Raw genomic sequence first — 15,600 nt, 5'->3', positions numbered from 1 at the left:
TATATATATTCTATATTCAATATTCTATATATTCTATATATTTTAATATATAGAACAATAAAAGGGTTTCATGAACATCTCAGAACAGTTGAGGTTGGAAAGGACCTCTGGACATAAACATACATTCATTTGAATAAAAACTACCAAATGTGATACACTTCTACATAGATAATTAAAATTAATGACTAATTACCAAAAACTGTCTTAACAATGGAGTGATACAATTCAAATGCTGTCCTAGCTTTCTACTGCCAATGTGAAAGACACCATTTAATCACGTTTTCATTTTAATAAAATGTTACAAAATCAAGTCTAGAACTAAGCACTATTGATTGACCAGCACAGGCACAAGCCAAGGAATTTCAGCTGTTGCAGAACTGAGACAAGAACTTATAATTGACCTTCTATTGGTTTTAGGAAGACATCTCATCTTGATTTACAGACATCCATATAATTATTACAACCACTGGTAATGTATTTTGAATTAAATCCCCACAAAAATTGTAACCTGCTCCACAGATACAATCACACAAATACACTGCCATACAACTACCCCAACATCTTTCATTCTTACGCATAGTTGCATGCCCTGGGCAGGATATTACCACCAACCATGGTTTGCTGTACTCTTTACGGGGAACAGGACTGGGACTCAGCTCATGACCCAGCTGGACCCTTGTGAGAGGTCTCAGTAAAAGAGCAGGCTTTGCACTGTTAATAATCCCGGAGATCATGATGTCCTGGAAGCCGTGAATGATTCACTGCTCAGAAGCAGCACTGTGACTATGAAGTATTCTTGTATCTAGTATATTCGGAGCAGAGGCCAGAGGCAAAGTTAATATACTTTTTGACCCAATGATTTACCTAACAAAAATCCAGCTGAACACAGAAGCCCATCTGAAACAGATGCATCAATTATCAAGTAAAGTACTAGTAGGGACTGTTTGCTTTGAATTGGCTCAGCTACATTAGGCAATTAAACAATCTGAAAGAAAATACGGCTAAAACTTAGAGAGGAATAGATTAATTGACCTCCTACAGCACAAAGACAGAGCCAGGTAGATAACACCCGCAAAATCCAAAGCTCACAGGCACGGCAGTATGCCACAAAGCCTCCTTTGGGGTGAGCATGTGTGGAGGCTTTCCTACCCCATAAACATATCTTATGTGGTCTATTTTCTGAAAGTTTAGTAACTATTCACTTTGCCCTTCCATTCAGAGGGGAGAGAGTAACAATTTCACTTCTCTATTAAGTTTTTCACATCTGCAAGATACCTTGCTCTATAAAAGCAGGGAAATCCTCCTTGGAAGTTGTCTGCCCAAAGGTACAGGCAGATGTTTCCTTCCCTCATAGGTCTTCCAAACTTGTAATTAAGTCTCAGCACTTGCTTCACTATTTTGTTCATACTCAGAACTCATATACAACACATTTGCCAGTATTTCTGTAACACCTGACCTCTCCCTTTCACAAGCAGACCTACTTGAGGATTTCAGCGCCGGTACAAGTGAAGGCACAACAGAAGGCGGTAACAGTCATTTAACAAGGTTTCAGCTTCTGAGCTCTTTAACTTATGAGCAGGGCTATATATGGCATTGTAGATAAAGAGCAGCATATCTGCCTTCGAGTATAATGACATCTCACACCCAGTCACCCACTGAACATTGTTAGGTATGGGTTTTAATTAGCTACTTATCCTTTCAAAAATATTCAGTGTGATTTTCACAGTTGGATAATCTATTTTTAAAACAAAAATTAAGAACATGTTTAAAGCAGCTCTCTGAAATGACTTGTAGAATTTTAATATATCTTCTAGGATTCATTTCCCAATTGTTTTTGTTTTATCCACCTGCCTACAATATTTGTAAACCCAGAAATGACTGGAGCTGACCAACAAAATCATATTGTAAAACATCAAACCACCGTCACTCTAATCCAGGGTAACTGCGTGCTGATGCTGAATGATCTGGACCTGGTCTTGTCCCTCTCTGCCCCATGCCTCAACCTATGCGGCTGTGGGCATGTCATTCGAGCTTTCTAGGCCAAAAGAAAATACTGACATTTTTTTCAGAGCAGATGGATGGCATTCTGCTCTTTAAGTTGCTGATCTGACTCTGTGGCTGAACAGTCAACTAAATTTGATATAAGAAAATTAACAGAAGCATATGGTCAGGGATGTGGGGAGAGCAGAGCTATCTATTTCAGTAGCAGCCAGCAGTTACACTGGGTCAGGCGTAATGTCAGACTGCAGCCTGAGGACCTACAGGATCAAATTCTTCTTTATGCCAGCAGAGCAAACATGCAGTTAAACTCTGAATTTGTTTAAGAGCCAACTGGTCATGCAAGATAGAGAAAAATAATCATATAGGACAATACATAGCATCATAGAATGGTTTGGGTTGGAAGAGACCTTATAGATCATCCTGTTCCACCCCCCTGCCATGAGCAGGGACACTTTCCACTAGACCAGGTTGCTCAAAGCCCCGTCCAATCTGGCCTTGAACACTGCCAGGGAGGGGGCAGCCACAGCTTCTCTGGGCAACCTGTGCCAGGGCCTCACCACCCTCATGGTAAAGAACTTCTTTCTTATATCTAATCTAAATTTACCCTCTTTAAACCCATTATCCCTTGTCCTATCCCTACGTGTCCTTGTAAAAAGTCCCTCTCCAGCACTCCTGTAGGCCCCTTCAGGTACTGGAAGGCTCCTCAAAAGTCTCCCCAGAGCCTTCTCTTCTCCAGGCTGAACAGCCCCAACTCTCTCAACCTGTCCTCACAGCAGAGGTGTTCCAGCCCTCAGATCATTTTTGTGGCCTCCTCTGGCCCTGCTCCACAGGTGCATGTCTGTCCTGTGTTGAGGGCTCCAGAGTTGGATGCAGGACTCCAGCTGAGGTCTCACCAGAGCTGAGCAGAGGGGCACAATCCCCTCCCTCGCCCTGCTGGCCACGCTGCTGGGGATGCAGCCCAGGATACGGTTGGCCTGCTGGGCTGCAAGCGCACATTGCAGGCTCACGTCCAGCTTTTCATCCACCAGTACCCCCAAGTCCTTCTCAGGGCTGCTCTCAATCCATTCTCTGCCCAGACTGTATACATTATCCTGTACTTTTAATAGTCAGTTTTTCTCTGAATACTATTTTTTTTCCACTTTGACCTGTGGCTGCCCAGGGCGATAGCATCTGAGTCCCATGGGATGACCAGGGATGAGCTGGGCTTCTGATAGACAAGCTTTTCCCAGAGGAGCAGCTTATCACCACAGTGCAGATGGCACAAGGGAACACAGCTTTTTTCTGTGACACTGGGCCATGAAGCATTCAAAAGTAGTAATAGCAGGAGCTCCAGAAACCTAATGGGCTCGTGTTATTGGCTTTTCCCCAGTACTCCAGCTAGCTGTATGCACATCAGATTTTCTCACTGATCTGAAGCAATACATACACTTCCCACTGGTTTCTATTCGATCTTGCCTTCTCTGCAAATAAGAAAAAAAGGAGTTGCTACTGTTACTGGTTTACTATTCAACGCAGGAATAGTTTAAAGGCGTTATTTCAGAGCTACAGAAATACAGGGTATAAAAGTGCTCATTTAAAGTACTTAACGACCCCACACCACGCTGGAGACCCATGTCACGAGTGCAAAGTGCCTTCTGCTGCCAGTGTGTTCCTGCTGAAGTTGGGAAGAGCCTCGCTTGGTTTCCATGAGAGCAGGATCAGCCCCACTGTCGGGCCATCGCCACCTCTCAAGCTCACACCGTTCTGGAAATCAGATTTCTAACCCACCCACACTAAAGTCCAGCTGTAAAAAGCAATGTCAGATGCAGTTTGCGTGATCAGCCAGCTGCCTCAGATGGAATGCTTTTGGCCCTTTAATAAAGGTTTCTGCCCATTTGTAAGAAATGAAGATACAAATGGTACTCGTGATTCTTCCCACCAAAGAAAAGGCCAGGGTAGAGTGCTTTATACCTCAAATCAAATGGTGCTGTTTTTTTGCCTTTTTTTTTTAAACAACAACAAAACAATTATTTTTTCTGCTTAAAGCACATGTATATACATTCTACCCACCTTATTTTTAGTGAGGATATCAATCAACAAAACCAATACTGATGCTGTTTAGATAGGACACTCTTTCCCATGAAAACCATAAATTATGCCCGGTTTGCAAAGACTGGGGTAATTGAAGCAATACCGATTTAAAGCAGTCAAGGACCTGGTCCAGTTTTTTTACAATGACCAGATGATATGATTTTTCTGTACCACAAGTCAGTGTTACAACCCCCCTGGGAGACACTAACTGAATCCTGCTTGTCAGCAGGGCATTAGCTGGCTGTGATGAAGTCAACATGAATTTGTGTGTCCTTCTAAGGAAAGCAACGGAAGCAGATCCAGGTCTTCCTACTGAAGTTATAGATAGATAGCAACAATTAGAAACTTCACCAGTGAAACACCTTTTAATCCAACTGTTTAGTTATACAAAAGATGAGGGAACACCTCTAATTTTTTTTGGTATGAAATACTGTTGTATTACAGTCTACATTTTTAAAAGCATTAGCATGTCTTCAATACACGATATTTGTAGCATGTTCTAGCGAATATTTTCACTGTATTGCAATTCATCTCACCTGAATTGTTAGGTACTTAAGAACAAATAGTTTAGTCATGCAGAAAATTCTTCTGAATTTCCAGAGAGACCAGACAAATTGTACCACCAGGCTCCCAACCATCAGCTGAAGGACCAACTAAACACAGCAGGAGGTTGGTGCACCCAAAGGCCTGACCGAAACCTAAGTTAGGAGCTGCTAAGTACAGTAACACATGGGTAAATAATTTATGCCTGAATACTAAACCCTAATGGTGTGCTGAGGATACAAGCACATTTAGCAGGAAAACGGAATCAACCAGTTTATCTTTTTTCTCTTAAGAAAGAGAAGTACCTCATTTTACAGAAGGTACTCGTGCTAAGAAGAAAGGTACCAAGAATTAGCTGCACTCATCTGCACAAGAGCTGTAATACTGACAGGCTGCAAGCCAAAAGTAGGAGTAGCCTACTCTAGCAGTTAACTCATGAGATCCACAACTACCCAATTAAATAATTTTTCCTCCTATTTAAAAAAAAAAAGGAAAAAAAGATTAATTCAGTTTTTTTTGTTATCTTTACTCTTCATGTTTGTTTAAAGTATCCAACAGGAAAAAATCTATTAAACATAGCAAAACTTGGACAGAATTTAATATAATAAATGCTTGTCAGTCTTGGAATCTTCCCTTTAACATGGCTATTCAATTATTCCTGCAATTGGTAAATTAAATTTAGATCCTGCCACGACACAGCTGTTCTGGCATTTGAAGACCTGCTTCTCCTCCAGCGCAGGAGGACATCTGAGCTCGGCAGCACTACGAGCTGGGCAGGTTCGGCTGGCAGACGGCCACAGCAACACGGACATGCTGGTTTTGGACAGCTGTCAGCTGAATGAGGCACCAGCACATACAGCATCTACAGTGTGGTGCATCTGTGCCCTGTTGTGCTTTCCCTTTGAACTTGGGGTTACTTTTCTTGTACTGCTAAAGGGTCACGTTTAGCCAGAGGAATCATTACAGCATTCCCATTTGCCCCAAACTGCTGTAACAGTGCATTTTCTGAAGGTTTGGTGGACATAAAGCTTCTTTCTGAAGTCTTCAACAGATTTATTTGTGCTGTTTCCACAGAAGAGGATTCCGACGCAGGTCAAACGGACATCAAGCACTTGGACTGCAGAGCCTGCAAACTCCCCCACCAACATTGGGTCACAGCGTCGCACACACCCACGTGGGGAATGATCCCACCGGAACACACCAGGCTGCAGCAGGGGAAAATCTTGTGTGCAGTGTCACTTGCCACCTCCATGGCTGCTGGAGATCTTCAGTGAAATCCAATGCATATGCAAGGGTTTGTGAGTCCAGCACCCTTCTGTCCTGTTTTAAATCACTATCAGAGTTTCTGGGATGCAGCACTTCAGAACTTCAGTTTAAATCTATTAACACATTATCCACTTGGCTCACCAAAGACTCAGGCACTGGCATTGGAATACTTTGTACCTTCAGTCAACAAAAGGCAAAATAGCAGACACCAGAGAAATAAAGCAACATTTGGGGCAAAACATCTGACCATAGAGGCAGCGGCAGTTTCTCAAGCAATTGGAAAATCTCGCACATAAGATACCATAAAACAAACAAAAAAAAGCATTTGAAAAAAAAAGGCACTCAGAATTTGCATGGTTTTTTTTAAACTCTGCTACTTTTTAAGGAGCGGATAATACAAAAGAGAATTTTTTTTTTTTTTCATCTATAGGCTATAAGTTTGAATGTCTTTCAAAATCTAGTTTTTAAATGAAACACAACTTCATGTAGAAGACATACCTGCAGACAGCACACACAAAACAGTCTGGATGATAGGTTTTGCCCAGTGCTGAGACCACTTCTCCCTCAATGAATTCATCGCAACTGAAGCACCGTGTGCCATAGAGTCTCTGGTAGTCCAAAGTACAGATGTAGTCTCCCTGTCTCACAAAAAATCCTCCTTGAGCCAGGTCACATCCACAAGCTGCAGGAAGAGAAAAGGCAGACTCAGGTGGCTGGAAAAGCAAAGCTCGGTCTCCAAGATGATGCTGACTTTTCACCTATGATCAGTATGGTTCCTAGTGGATTATTTAAGCACTTCAAGATAGTGGCTTATGATCACAGAACAGTTATGCATCTGAAAAACACTACTTTCATAGTAAATTACATCAATGATGTATTTTGTACACTAATAGCTTGGATTTATTCCATGTAAAAAACATTAACCTCAGTGCAGAGGCTGCTAGTACAAAGTGAAGTCTTTTGGAGTTGAGTTCAGGGCTAGCATATAACACCCTATTTAATAGGTTAAAGGAAATGCATAAAGGATATAAACCTTCAAAATCTAAAGCACCAACATTACAAACAAATGTCTCTGACAGATTACAATTGTCTGATATTCCTCCTGGACACAAAAGTTGTTAAAATACTGCTCCCTCTAAACACGGCGTCTGATGCGCATGGCAACTGCTGTAAACTTCCCCAAGTTTACTAGATTCATTTTTTAAATCAGATCTTTCTTTTAGCTGATAAACATCACACACCAAGCACGAATTGGAGGGATCTCCAGAAACATCTGCTCCTGGTAAAAGCAGAGTTTTTAATCCTCTCTTTCAAATTATATTTTTTTAAGCTAAATCTGTAGGAAGGGGTTTAAGTTGATTAACCAAAGGCTTGTGAGACTTTGCAGGGGCTTTGTCCATTGCATCAGGAATGGAGCTAGGCTGGAATTTTTAGAACTCAAAAGATAGGAAAGGAGAGATACAACAGTCTGGCAGAAGTCATACAGAATTAGACAGATATAGATGATCCTCATCCATATTGACCAGTATCTTTGAAAACAGACTAGAACTGATTTATGAGAACTGGAATTCAAAATGGTGATTCTGCTGCTGTGCTGACTACTACTTTACTCCAAGTGACAGAACCACACTTGTTACTCCATACTTCTGCTCCTGAGGATGTGCGTGTAGGGAATTGCTTCCAGCAGCAAACGGTGCTCACTGTCAAACGAGGCCGAACAGACCACTGTGGCCATGTCACTACTCATACGCAACACAGAGCAGAAGAGTGGGAATGTTGTGTATCAAATTTGGGTTGCGTGTACAAAACACTCCAGAGCTGCTCGGTGCCTTGGTCCCAAAATAGCAGAGGCACCTACATGTCTGAAGTTCATGACTGAGATTTCTGTTTGGGTACCCGAGAGTCCACAGAGACTTCGGTTTTTAAATGTAAAGTCTCCCAATTCACACCAAAGCCTGTTTGCAATGCCAGAATCAGTCATCTTGCATCTAAGCTATGAAAAATGAGTCTCCAGCAGTCACGCTCAAGGCACAAAACAAAACACAGTCACAGCACGGAAACCCCTAGAATGTCTAAGATCCTGTCACATTCATTGAAAACCACATCCAACCACATGCCTTTTTTTATTATCTTTTTTACTAGCTAGAGACCACAGCACAGGAGGCCTGGGCTCAAGGCCCTCTTTAAACCCTGAGTGGGCATTTAAATCCTGATCTTCTCTCTCCCTGGAGATGGCCCCAACCCCTAAACGACAGAATACGACAATTATGCTGAAACTGTATTAGCGTACGAGCAAGAACTGAAGAACTTTGGGTTAATTAACCCATCTTATAAGTTAAATTAGTTCTAATTACATAGCATTTGCCATGGACAACAGCTATGGGTTAGACGATTCATCCTGCAACACATTTTTCATATGCTTTATTGCACAGGCTTAACACATTCGCTTTAACATTATTCTATCTCACCCTTGCTCTAATTTTTAGTAAAGAGATGTTTTTTGAACAGACTTTTCAAAAATACAGCCCAACTTGCTAAATACTATGGATTTCTTTTAGTGTATATATTTTACCTAGATATATACTGATGTGACAAAACCACAAATCAACTATGGATTTAAGATAAGGCTGAGCAGCACACTGACCTGATACTAACAATGCACCACAGCAGTTCTAAATTGTACCATACAGTACTTAAACTTGCAAGGTGAATCAGAAGAGAAAAACATTAAAAGTCGTAACTGGGTTTTTTAAGTGAGCGGGGAGGGTTCACTTCTCTATGGCAGCAGTGGCACATCTCACTGCAGTGCACTTGAACAAAGCCACTGAGAACCGCTTTGAGCTATGGGGCAGGCACCAACCTGCGCATTTTGGTCTCTGCCATTCAAGAGGGACTTGGAACTGGGCTTCCGTAACAAGCGGAAGACAAGGAGTTGGTAGTGTGCCCACAAATTATCTGCCACTGCTCTGTCGTGCACTTTTGCCACTACTCACCTGCTCAAACGAGCAGTAAGCATGAGGAAATCTGTTTTTACTGCTGACGTGTTCTTAAGGGAGGCCACTCAAGCCCTGTACGCTGCTGCTAACAGGGCCCTGGTGCTGAGGTCTGGGGCAGATGGCGTCAGTGACAGCCTTGCCACTGGCATTTGATGAGAATTTGCCTCATCCTAAACATATTTGCCTTTCTCTCTGCTGTCTCCGAGGTTAAAATTACTGTGGCTCCTTGTGTATTATTCCAAAGAAGTTCACACTAATGCATCTAATCCTGGCTTCTCAGGAAACCCTTCAGTGAAATTGTTCACCCAAGGAGAGCCAGAAAACCAGGATATTTGGACTTTGAAATAAAAGCTGAGCTTAGCATCCTCTAATCAGGCCCCTTTCTGCACTGTCATCACTTCAGCCTCCCTGTAACTAACGAGTGGCTGAATTTAGTAAGGAGGAACACAAATTACTCCATTAAGTATGAGCAAGCGTGAGCAGAGCATGCATTCACCTGAACAGCAGAATGAAGATTAAGACTTGTTTTCTTGTGCTAATACCTGTTACTATACTTTCCAAATAATATTAACAGATTCAGCCTGACAGTCACAGCAGGTATGCTGCAAGTGAACTCCACACCGGAGTAACGGGCTCTTCTAGCGGCTTTTGCTACATACCACACTAGGGTGACATTCATACAAGAAATGAAGTGGACCATGAGAAGGAAAAACAACTTACCAACATACTTTCTCCATAATACAGAGCTATTTCAAGACACATGACTTTCTAAACAAACTAAGTGCTGCAAATCTCACCTACCTGTACCTCTAGAGCAATAGATAGGATAGAAAAAATTAACAAGATGAGATCATAATTAGGTAATTGGCCAAAGGGGAGATGACAGTGGTTTGTGAAGAAGCGGGAAGCACAGCCTCAAGGAAGGGTATTAGTACAGCTGATTAATGACTATGGGAAATTCCAACAGGAATAATGTTGCTACCACAAAGCAGACCCATGACAATGAAATGCACTAATGACCCGCAGCCGACAGGCACAATCAGTGCAGAGGGGGATCCAGGCAGAAGGGGAGCTGGATACCTTGAGACACGGAGATGGGATTTATTTTAATTGCACAAAATCAAACGTCTTCCGTTCAAACAGGAGCAACAAATAATTTCCCTTCTCAGTGGCAGAAAGAAAGAAAGACTTGCAAATATTAGTGATCATAGGACAGCTACAAGTCATTAATGTTTTGGAGTAATAAGTAAGAATGCCCTGGGCCAAGCAGGTGCCCAGAGCTCGCTAGTACTAGAGGCAGTGTACCTTGTGAGCACACAGGGTATATCTTGCTCAGTTGTTTTCACAAAAGACTGATTCACAGCAGAGCAGGGGTAGCAGGATGACATAAAGAATAAAAGCCTATTTTAAAAGCCAAGCAGAGCTTGGCTTGCTCAGCGTAGCAACAAAAAACCCCCACCTTAGGAAATCACTAATATCTCAACATAAATCTGAGGTTTAAAAAGAGCCAGATGAAGAAAAGATGAAGAGCTATTTAAATCCAACAAGAATGTTGTCATAAGAACAAATGAGGAAACCCTGTCCACAAACAAATGGAGGCTGCAAAGTAATACATTATATTAGGGTTTCTAACCATCCCAGTAAGAAGGAAAAAAAGATGGAAAAAAAGGCCTCAGATCTCTACAGCTTTGCAATGAAGTCTGAGCAATATTGAAAAGGGATTATGAAATATGGTTAAAGTGTTATCTTTTAAAGGATAAAACCATAAAAAGTATCAAATGTGAAACAAGCTTGGATGAAATGAGAAAAAAAAATCGGATGTTTAAGGATTTCTTAGGGTTTGCATATCTTAACCCCAATATTACCCATAAAATGTAAATATCAACATTTGAAAACACAGTTCTTCGTTTGATGCTTCTACTTAATTAAGCAGATGCATCTGTCTTCTTCCATAAAATCAGCATCTAGCAAACATTATAATATAACAAATACCAAACAGTTTTATTCAACTGTTTTCTGATATGGCATGAAATTTCAAGTCCTGAATTCTATGGTTACAGCAGAAAATGCATTGGAATTAAGGAAAAGCTCTTTCTTTTTCACTGAAAGTACTACTCTTTCTGTGTAATACAGTAGTAGAAATAAACTGACATATAAATGGGTTATAATATACATTTATTTGGAACCAATTAGATCTGTAATAAATTGAATTGAGACTAGTGGCCGACACGCTTATTCTTCTTTGGAGATTTGATAACCTCTTGCACTTAGCAAGGCTATTAAATCTCCTGATGTACATCAGTATGGCTACTGATTCAGTTCAGTGCAAGAATATTGTTATGGCAGAGGATTATAATTTTCTTGAATATTTCATTTATAAAGCCAGCTGCCGTTATGTCACTGAAGACACAACTCGTGAAGATTTTAGCTGAAGCTATCTTACATGTGCCATACCAAAGAAAAATATTTCTTTCATTACAGCTTTTAAACAAAAACGGGCTTTTCATGCAAAAATGTTAGGTACATTGTAAAATATTTCTTCATAGAAAAAAGATGGGATGAAAAGATTTCAAACAGGCTTATCCATCATGCAAATTTTAATCCGTATAAAAAGGTTTTTTAGACAAGGTTTTAGTGTCTTAGTATTCCAAGAAGGTTCAAAAATCATTTGTGTCAGATCTCGATGGTCCCTTAATCTCAATTCTTGTCAATGGTCATTAGTTCTTCTAGAGACCATGTACGTGACAGTTCACAGCGGTGCTACCCTCTGCAAAGTCTTTTTATTTACTCATGAATGAAGAAAAATCTAGCTCCTCAGTGAATCCTGGGCACAGGAGAGAGTCTCTGTGGTCATACCCTCCCTCTTCCCCACTGACTCTGCAGGCTGGGGGAAGTCACAGCTTCTCCACACACCAAGTCCTCCTCCTCTGCTCCTCACACATCACTCCACCACCAGCTATGCTCTGCCAGCCGCAACTCAGGTCGCAAACCCCCATGTGGTCCCACACTCTTTGATCCATCTGACACGATTTAACTCGACATCCAGCTGACCAGAGGAGAACACAGAGATTCCAGTTACATACTGGCTTGGATATTAAAATAGTCCCAGTTTAAAGCTGAGAAGAGTAGCTCTGAGAACAGACCCATTAGCCATCTCTTGGGCAACATGCTGTGCCCCTTGCCTGCTGCTCATGTGGACAGAGAAACACTGCCCAGCTGAGGTGACTCTGCACACTGGCAGAGACAAGCAACCAGGGGAAAGAAAGCTGGAGGCAGCCTAGGGAGCATGTTTGAAGCCAACTACTAGATCTTACTCTTGTAGGGTAGGAAATCAGTGTTATGTCACAAATCCAATCCTACCCAGCGCTTGTCATCCAAAACTGGTATCTGGAGGTAGGGTTATTTAAAACCTAGAAACAGTTTCCAGCCATTACTGAAGTTCATCTTTGCAAAACAAGAAAAGCACTGCAAGTGTAGCACTTATGAAAATGAAAAGACTAACACTGAGTAACTCAGCTGCTTCTCTTGGTATTACCCTACATACAAAGGCAATACCCTACCCAGAAGAGTTACGAACTTTAAGAGCATTTTTTAAGTAGTGAATAAATAAGTGTTTGTCTCCTTTTGCAGTATTTGGCAGCAAGTAAGTACCTGGACTTGCTGTTGGACTTGAGATAGAAGATAGTCCTACCGTTTCTAAGGAGGGTATCTCAGGATGGCTTCTCCAACAACTCAGTAATTCCACTCATTAAGACAGTTTGCAGTTACCTGACACCAAAACACCTCATACAAATATGAAGAGTTCCTCTACTTGCTTAGAAACAGGCTACTTTTTTCCTCAGCCCAGTGTCTGTAACAGCACCTGGAGCACTGCCATTTATGCTGTGTGATTTCACAGTCAATCTAACTCCATAATTCTTTATCGCCTACAGCCTATAAAAATAAGTAGCAGCAACAGCAATTAATTTATGCACTTTAAGCATGCTGCTAGTCTGCTATTGTACATCATCACTATTCCATTTGCACTGTACGAATATAAAATGCATCCCTATTTTCCTTGCTGGCAAATGAGCCTACAGAAAGTACATTAATTTTTTGGCTGTGTGCTGTGCCTGAAAAACAGCTCTGTCCCAAGAGGCTCGAAGGATGTTACAGTTTCTGTGCTGGGTTTGCCTGGCAAGGTTTTGGTAGCCAGGGGCTACAGGAGTGGCTTCTGCGAGAAGCTGCCAGAAGCTTCCCGCATGTCCAATGGTGCCAATGCCAGCCGGCTCCAAGGAGGACCCACTGCTGGCCAAGGCTGAGCCCATCAGCTACGGTGGTAGCACCATTGGGATAACATAATTAAAAAGGAAAAAAAAAAAACCCTCTGTAATGGTATTTGCAGTCAGAGAGAGGGGTGAGAAGATGTGAGAGCAACAGCTCTGCAGACCCCAAGGTCAGTGCAGAAGGAGGGGGAGGATGTGCTGCAGGCGTCGGAGCAGAGATTGCCCTGTAGCCCACAGGGCAGACCATGCTGAGGCAGGCAGTGTCCCTGCAGCCCATGGAGGTCCATGTTGGAGCAGATCTCCATCTGAAGCCCATGGAAGGGACTCCTCACCGAAGCAGGAGGATGCCCGAAGGAGGCTGTGACCCTGTAGGGAGCCTGCGCTGGAGCAGGCTCCTGGCAGAACCTGCAGACCTGTGGAGAGAGGAGCCTATGCTGGAGCAGGTTTGCTGGCAGGGCTTGTGACCCCATGGGGGACCCACATTGGAGCAGCCTGTTCCTGAAGGACTGCACCCTGTGGAAGGGACCCATGCTGGGGCAGTTCATGAAGAACTGCAGCCTGTGGGAAGGACTCACATTGGAGCAGTTCATGGAGAACTGTCTCCCATGAGAGGGACCTCACACTGGAGCAGGGCAAGAGTGTGAGGAGGAAGGGGCAGCAGAGACAACATGTGATGAACTGACCACAACACCCATTCCTGGTCCCCCTGCGCCACTCAGGGGAAGAAGGTGGAGAAAGTGGGAGTGAAGTTGAGCCTGAGAAGAAGGGAGGGGTGGGGGGAAGGTGTTTCAAGATCTAGTTTTATTTCTCATTATCCTCCTCTGATTTGACTGGCAATAAATTCAACTAATTTCCCCAAGCTGAATTTGTTTTGCCCATGATGGTAATTGGTGAGTGATGTCTCCTTGTCCTTGTCTTGACCCATGAGCCTTCCATTACATTTTCTCTCCCCTGTCCATCTGAGGATGTGGAGGGATAGAGTGGCTTTGGTGGGCATCTGGTGTCCAGACAGGCTAAACCATGACAACACTACAACAGGCTACAGCAGTAAAATGCACTGGTCTTCCCGTCATCCAAACAGTGCCATTTTGCTTTCAGCCTGCCAGACAATCAAGTGTTTTGCTTATTAGCCTGCAACTTCAGGTATGAAGTCTATTTTGTTTTTTCTCCCATTTGTTGCCTGATATAAGCAATCAGGCATGAATTCAACACAGGAGAGGCAGACTCCCTGAAAATAAAAGAAGGAACAAAGACCCATTCATAACATTGTTACAGATAAAACAAGAAAACAAAAATCTCTGGTTGCCCAGACCTAAATAAAAGTTTTCTTCCTCAGCACTGCGGCTTTATATACATTTCTGGTATTTCTCCCCATCCCTGATATGGATCCTGGCGGCTGATTAAGATCCCAAGAATGACATGTAGTACACTGCTGACATAATTCTCTTTTGGCAGCTAAATTGCATGTCTTCATACACCACTGATGCAGTCTGGGAGCCCATTCTCCAAAAGCCCATGACTGTATCTGGAACATTTCTCCTGGCCACTATGCCTGTGAGAAGCCACAGCAACCATCTGGCAGGCTTCCACCACTACAGCCTAGACTTCACTTCAAATTGACCTGAAATTAATCTGAAGCAGCCTAAGCCCATTTCCAGAAGACAGCTGTGATGAGGATACGCTTTCTGTTAGGTGCTCTGGTGCAGATAAGTCCAGGTAAGATTTTAATGAAGGTTTTGGCAAAGTCTTCCCCAGCTGGAAGTTTGCTGCCCTTACAAAGTCTGCATGCGAATACCATCTCACTCGTCCACTTGGTCAATTCACACCTGAAACTTCTGTCTGTAGGTGAGGCAGCAGCAAGACAGAAGGCATCTTGTGATGGTATATAATCCAGTTTCTCTTCCTAGGCACGAGTGATTATATCAAAGTCTTTCCAAGTAGGTGTCAGTGAAATCAAGAACACTCAAGCCTGTCAGTCACCAGCAGCATTTTAGCTATAACATCTGAAATACCAGCTATAATCTCAAGGACTGGAATCTCATGTCATTTTGTTATAGTCCAGGGTAAACAAAAGGAGTATGCAGCACCAGAAAAGCCTACGGCACCTGCTGGCCCCTTCCCCAACTCCCAACAAGGACCTGCAAGAAGGCAGAGAGTCCTGCCAGAGGAAAACCAGAACAATTTTCTGGAGTGGGTAAGATAGAAAGGACTGCGGGCTACATCTTATCCATCCATACAACACCTCACCATGCATGTGTAGCATTGATAAAGGTATAAAGGACACAGCGTGCAGCACATCTACACAAGATCTTAGGCTAGACTGGTCATGATACCTACAAATTAATTTGTGGGGTACACGCTTCAGCGCAGGAAAACCCTTAGAGATTCAGAATGTTCTGATGAGACTGACAAAACATTAATGGCTCACATGCACTAATTAAAAAGGAGAGTTTGGGGAG

At 42.6% G+C, this 15,600-nt stretch overlaps 1 protein-coding gene across 11 annotated transcripts in view; it reads right to left on the bottom strand.

Moving 5' to 3' along the window:
• The window catches only part of ABLIM2 (actin binding LIM protein family member 2), a 150,578-nt gene that overhangs the window by 85,720 nt on the left and 49,258 nt on the right, over positions 1 to 15,600 (bottom strand). For all 11 annotated transcript variants that reach the window (XM_075420440.1, XM_075420441.1, XM_075420445.1 and 8 more), the window contains exon 3: positions 6,379 to 6,562. In XM_075420440.1, coding sequence (XP_075276555.1) covers positions 6,379 to 6,562 — 184 coding nt within the window. The remainder of the gene's footprint in view (positions 1 to 6,378; positions 6,563 to 15,600) is intronic.

The sequence above is a fragment of the Opisthocomus hoazin genome, chromosome 5 (assembly GCF_030867145.1).
Source record: "Opisthocomus hoazin isolate bOpiHoa1 chromosome 5, bOpiHoa1.hap1, whole genome shotgun sequence".
Lineage (NCBI taxonomy): Eukaryota > Metazoa > Chordata > Aves > Opisthocomiformes > Opisthocomidae > Opisthocomus > Opisthocomus hoazin.
This window is presented reverse-complemented; position numbering and strand designations above follow the sequence as displayed.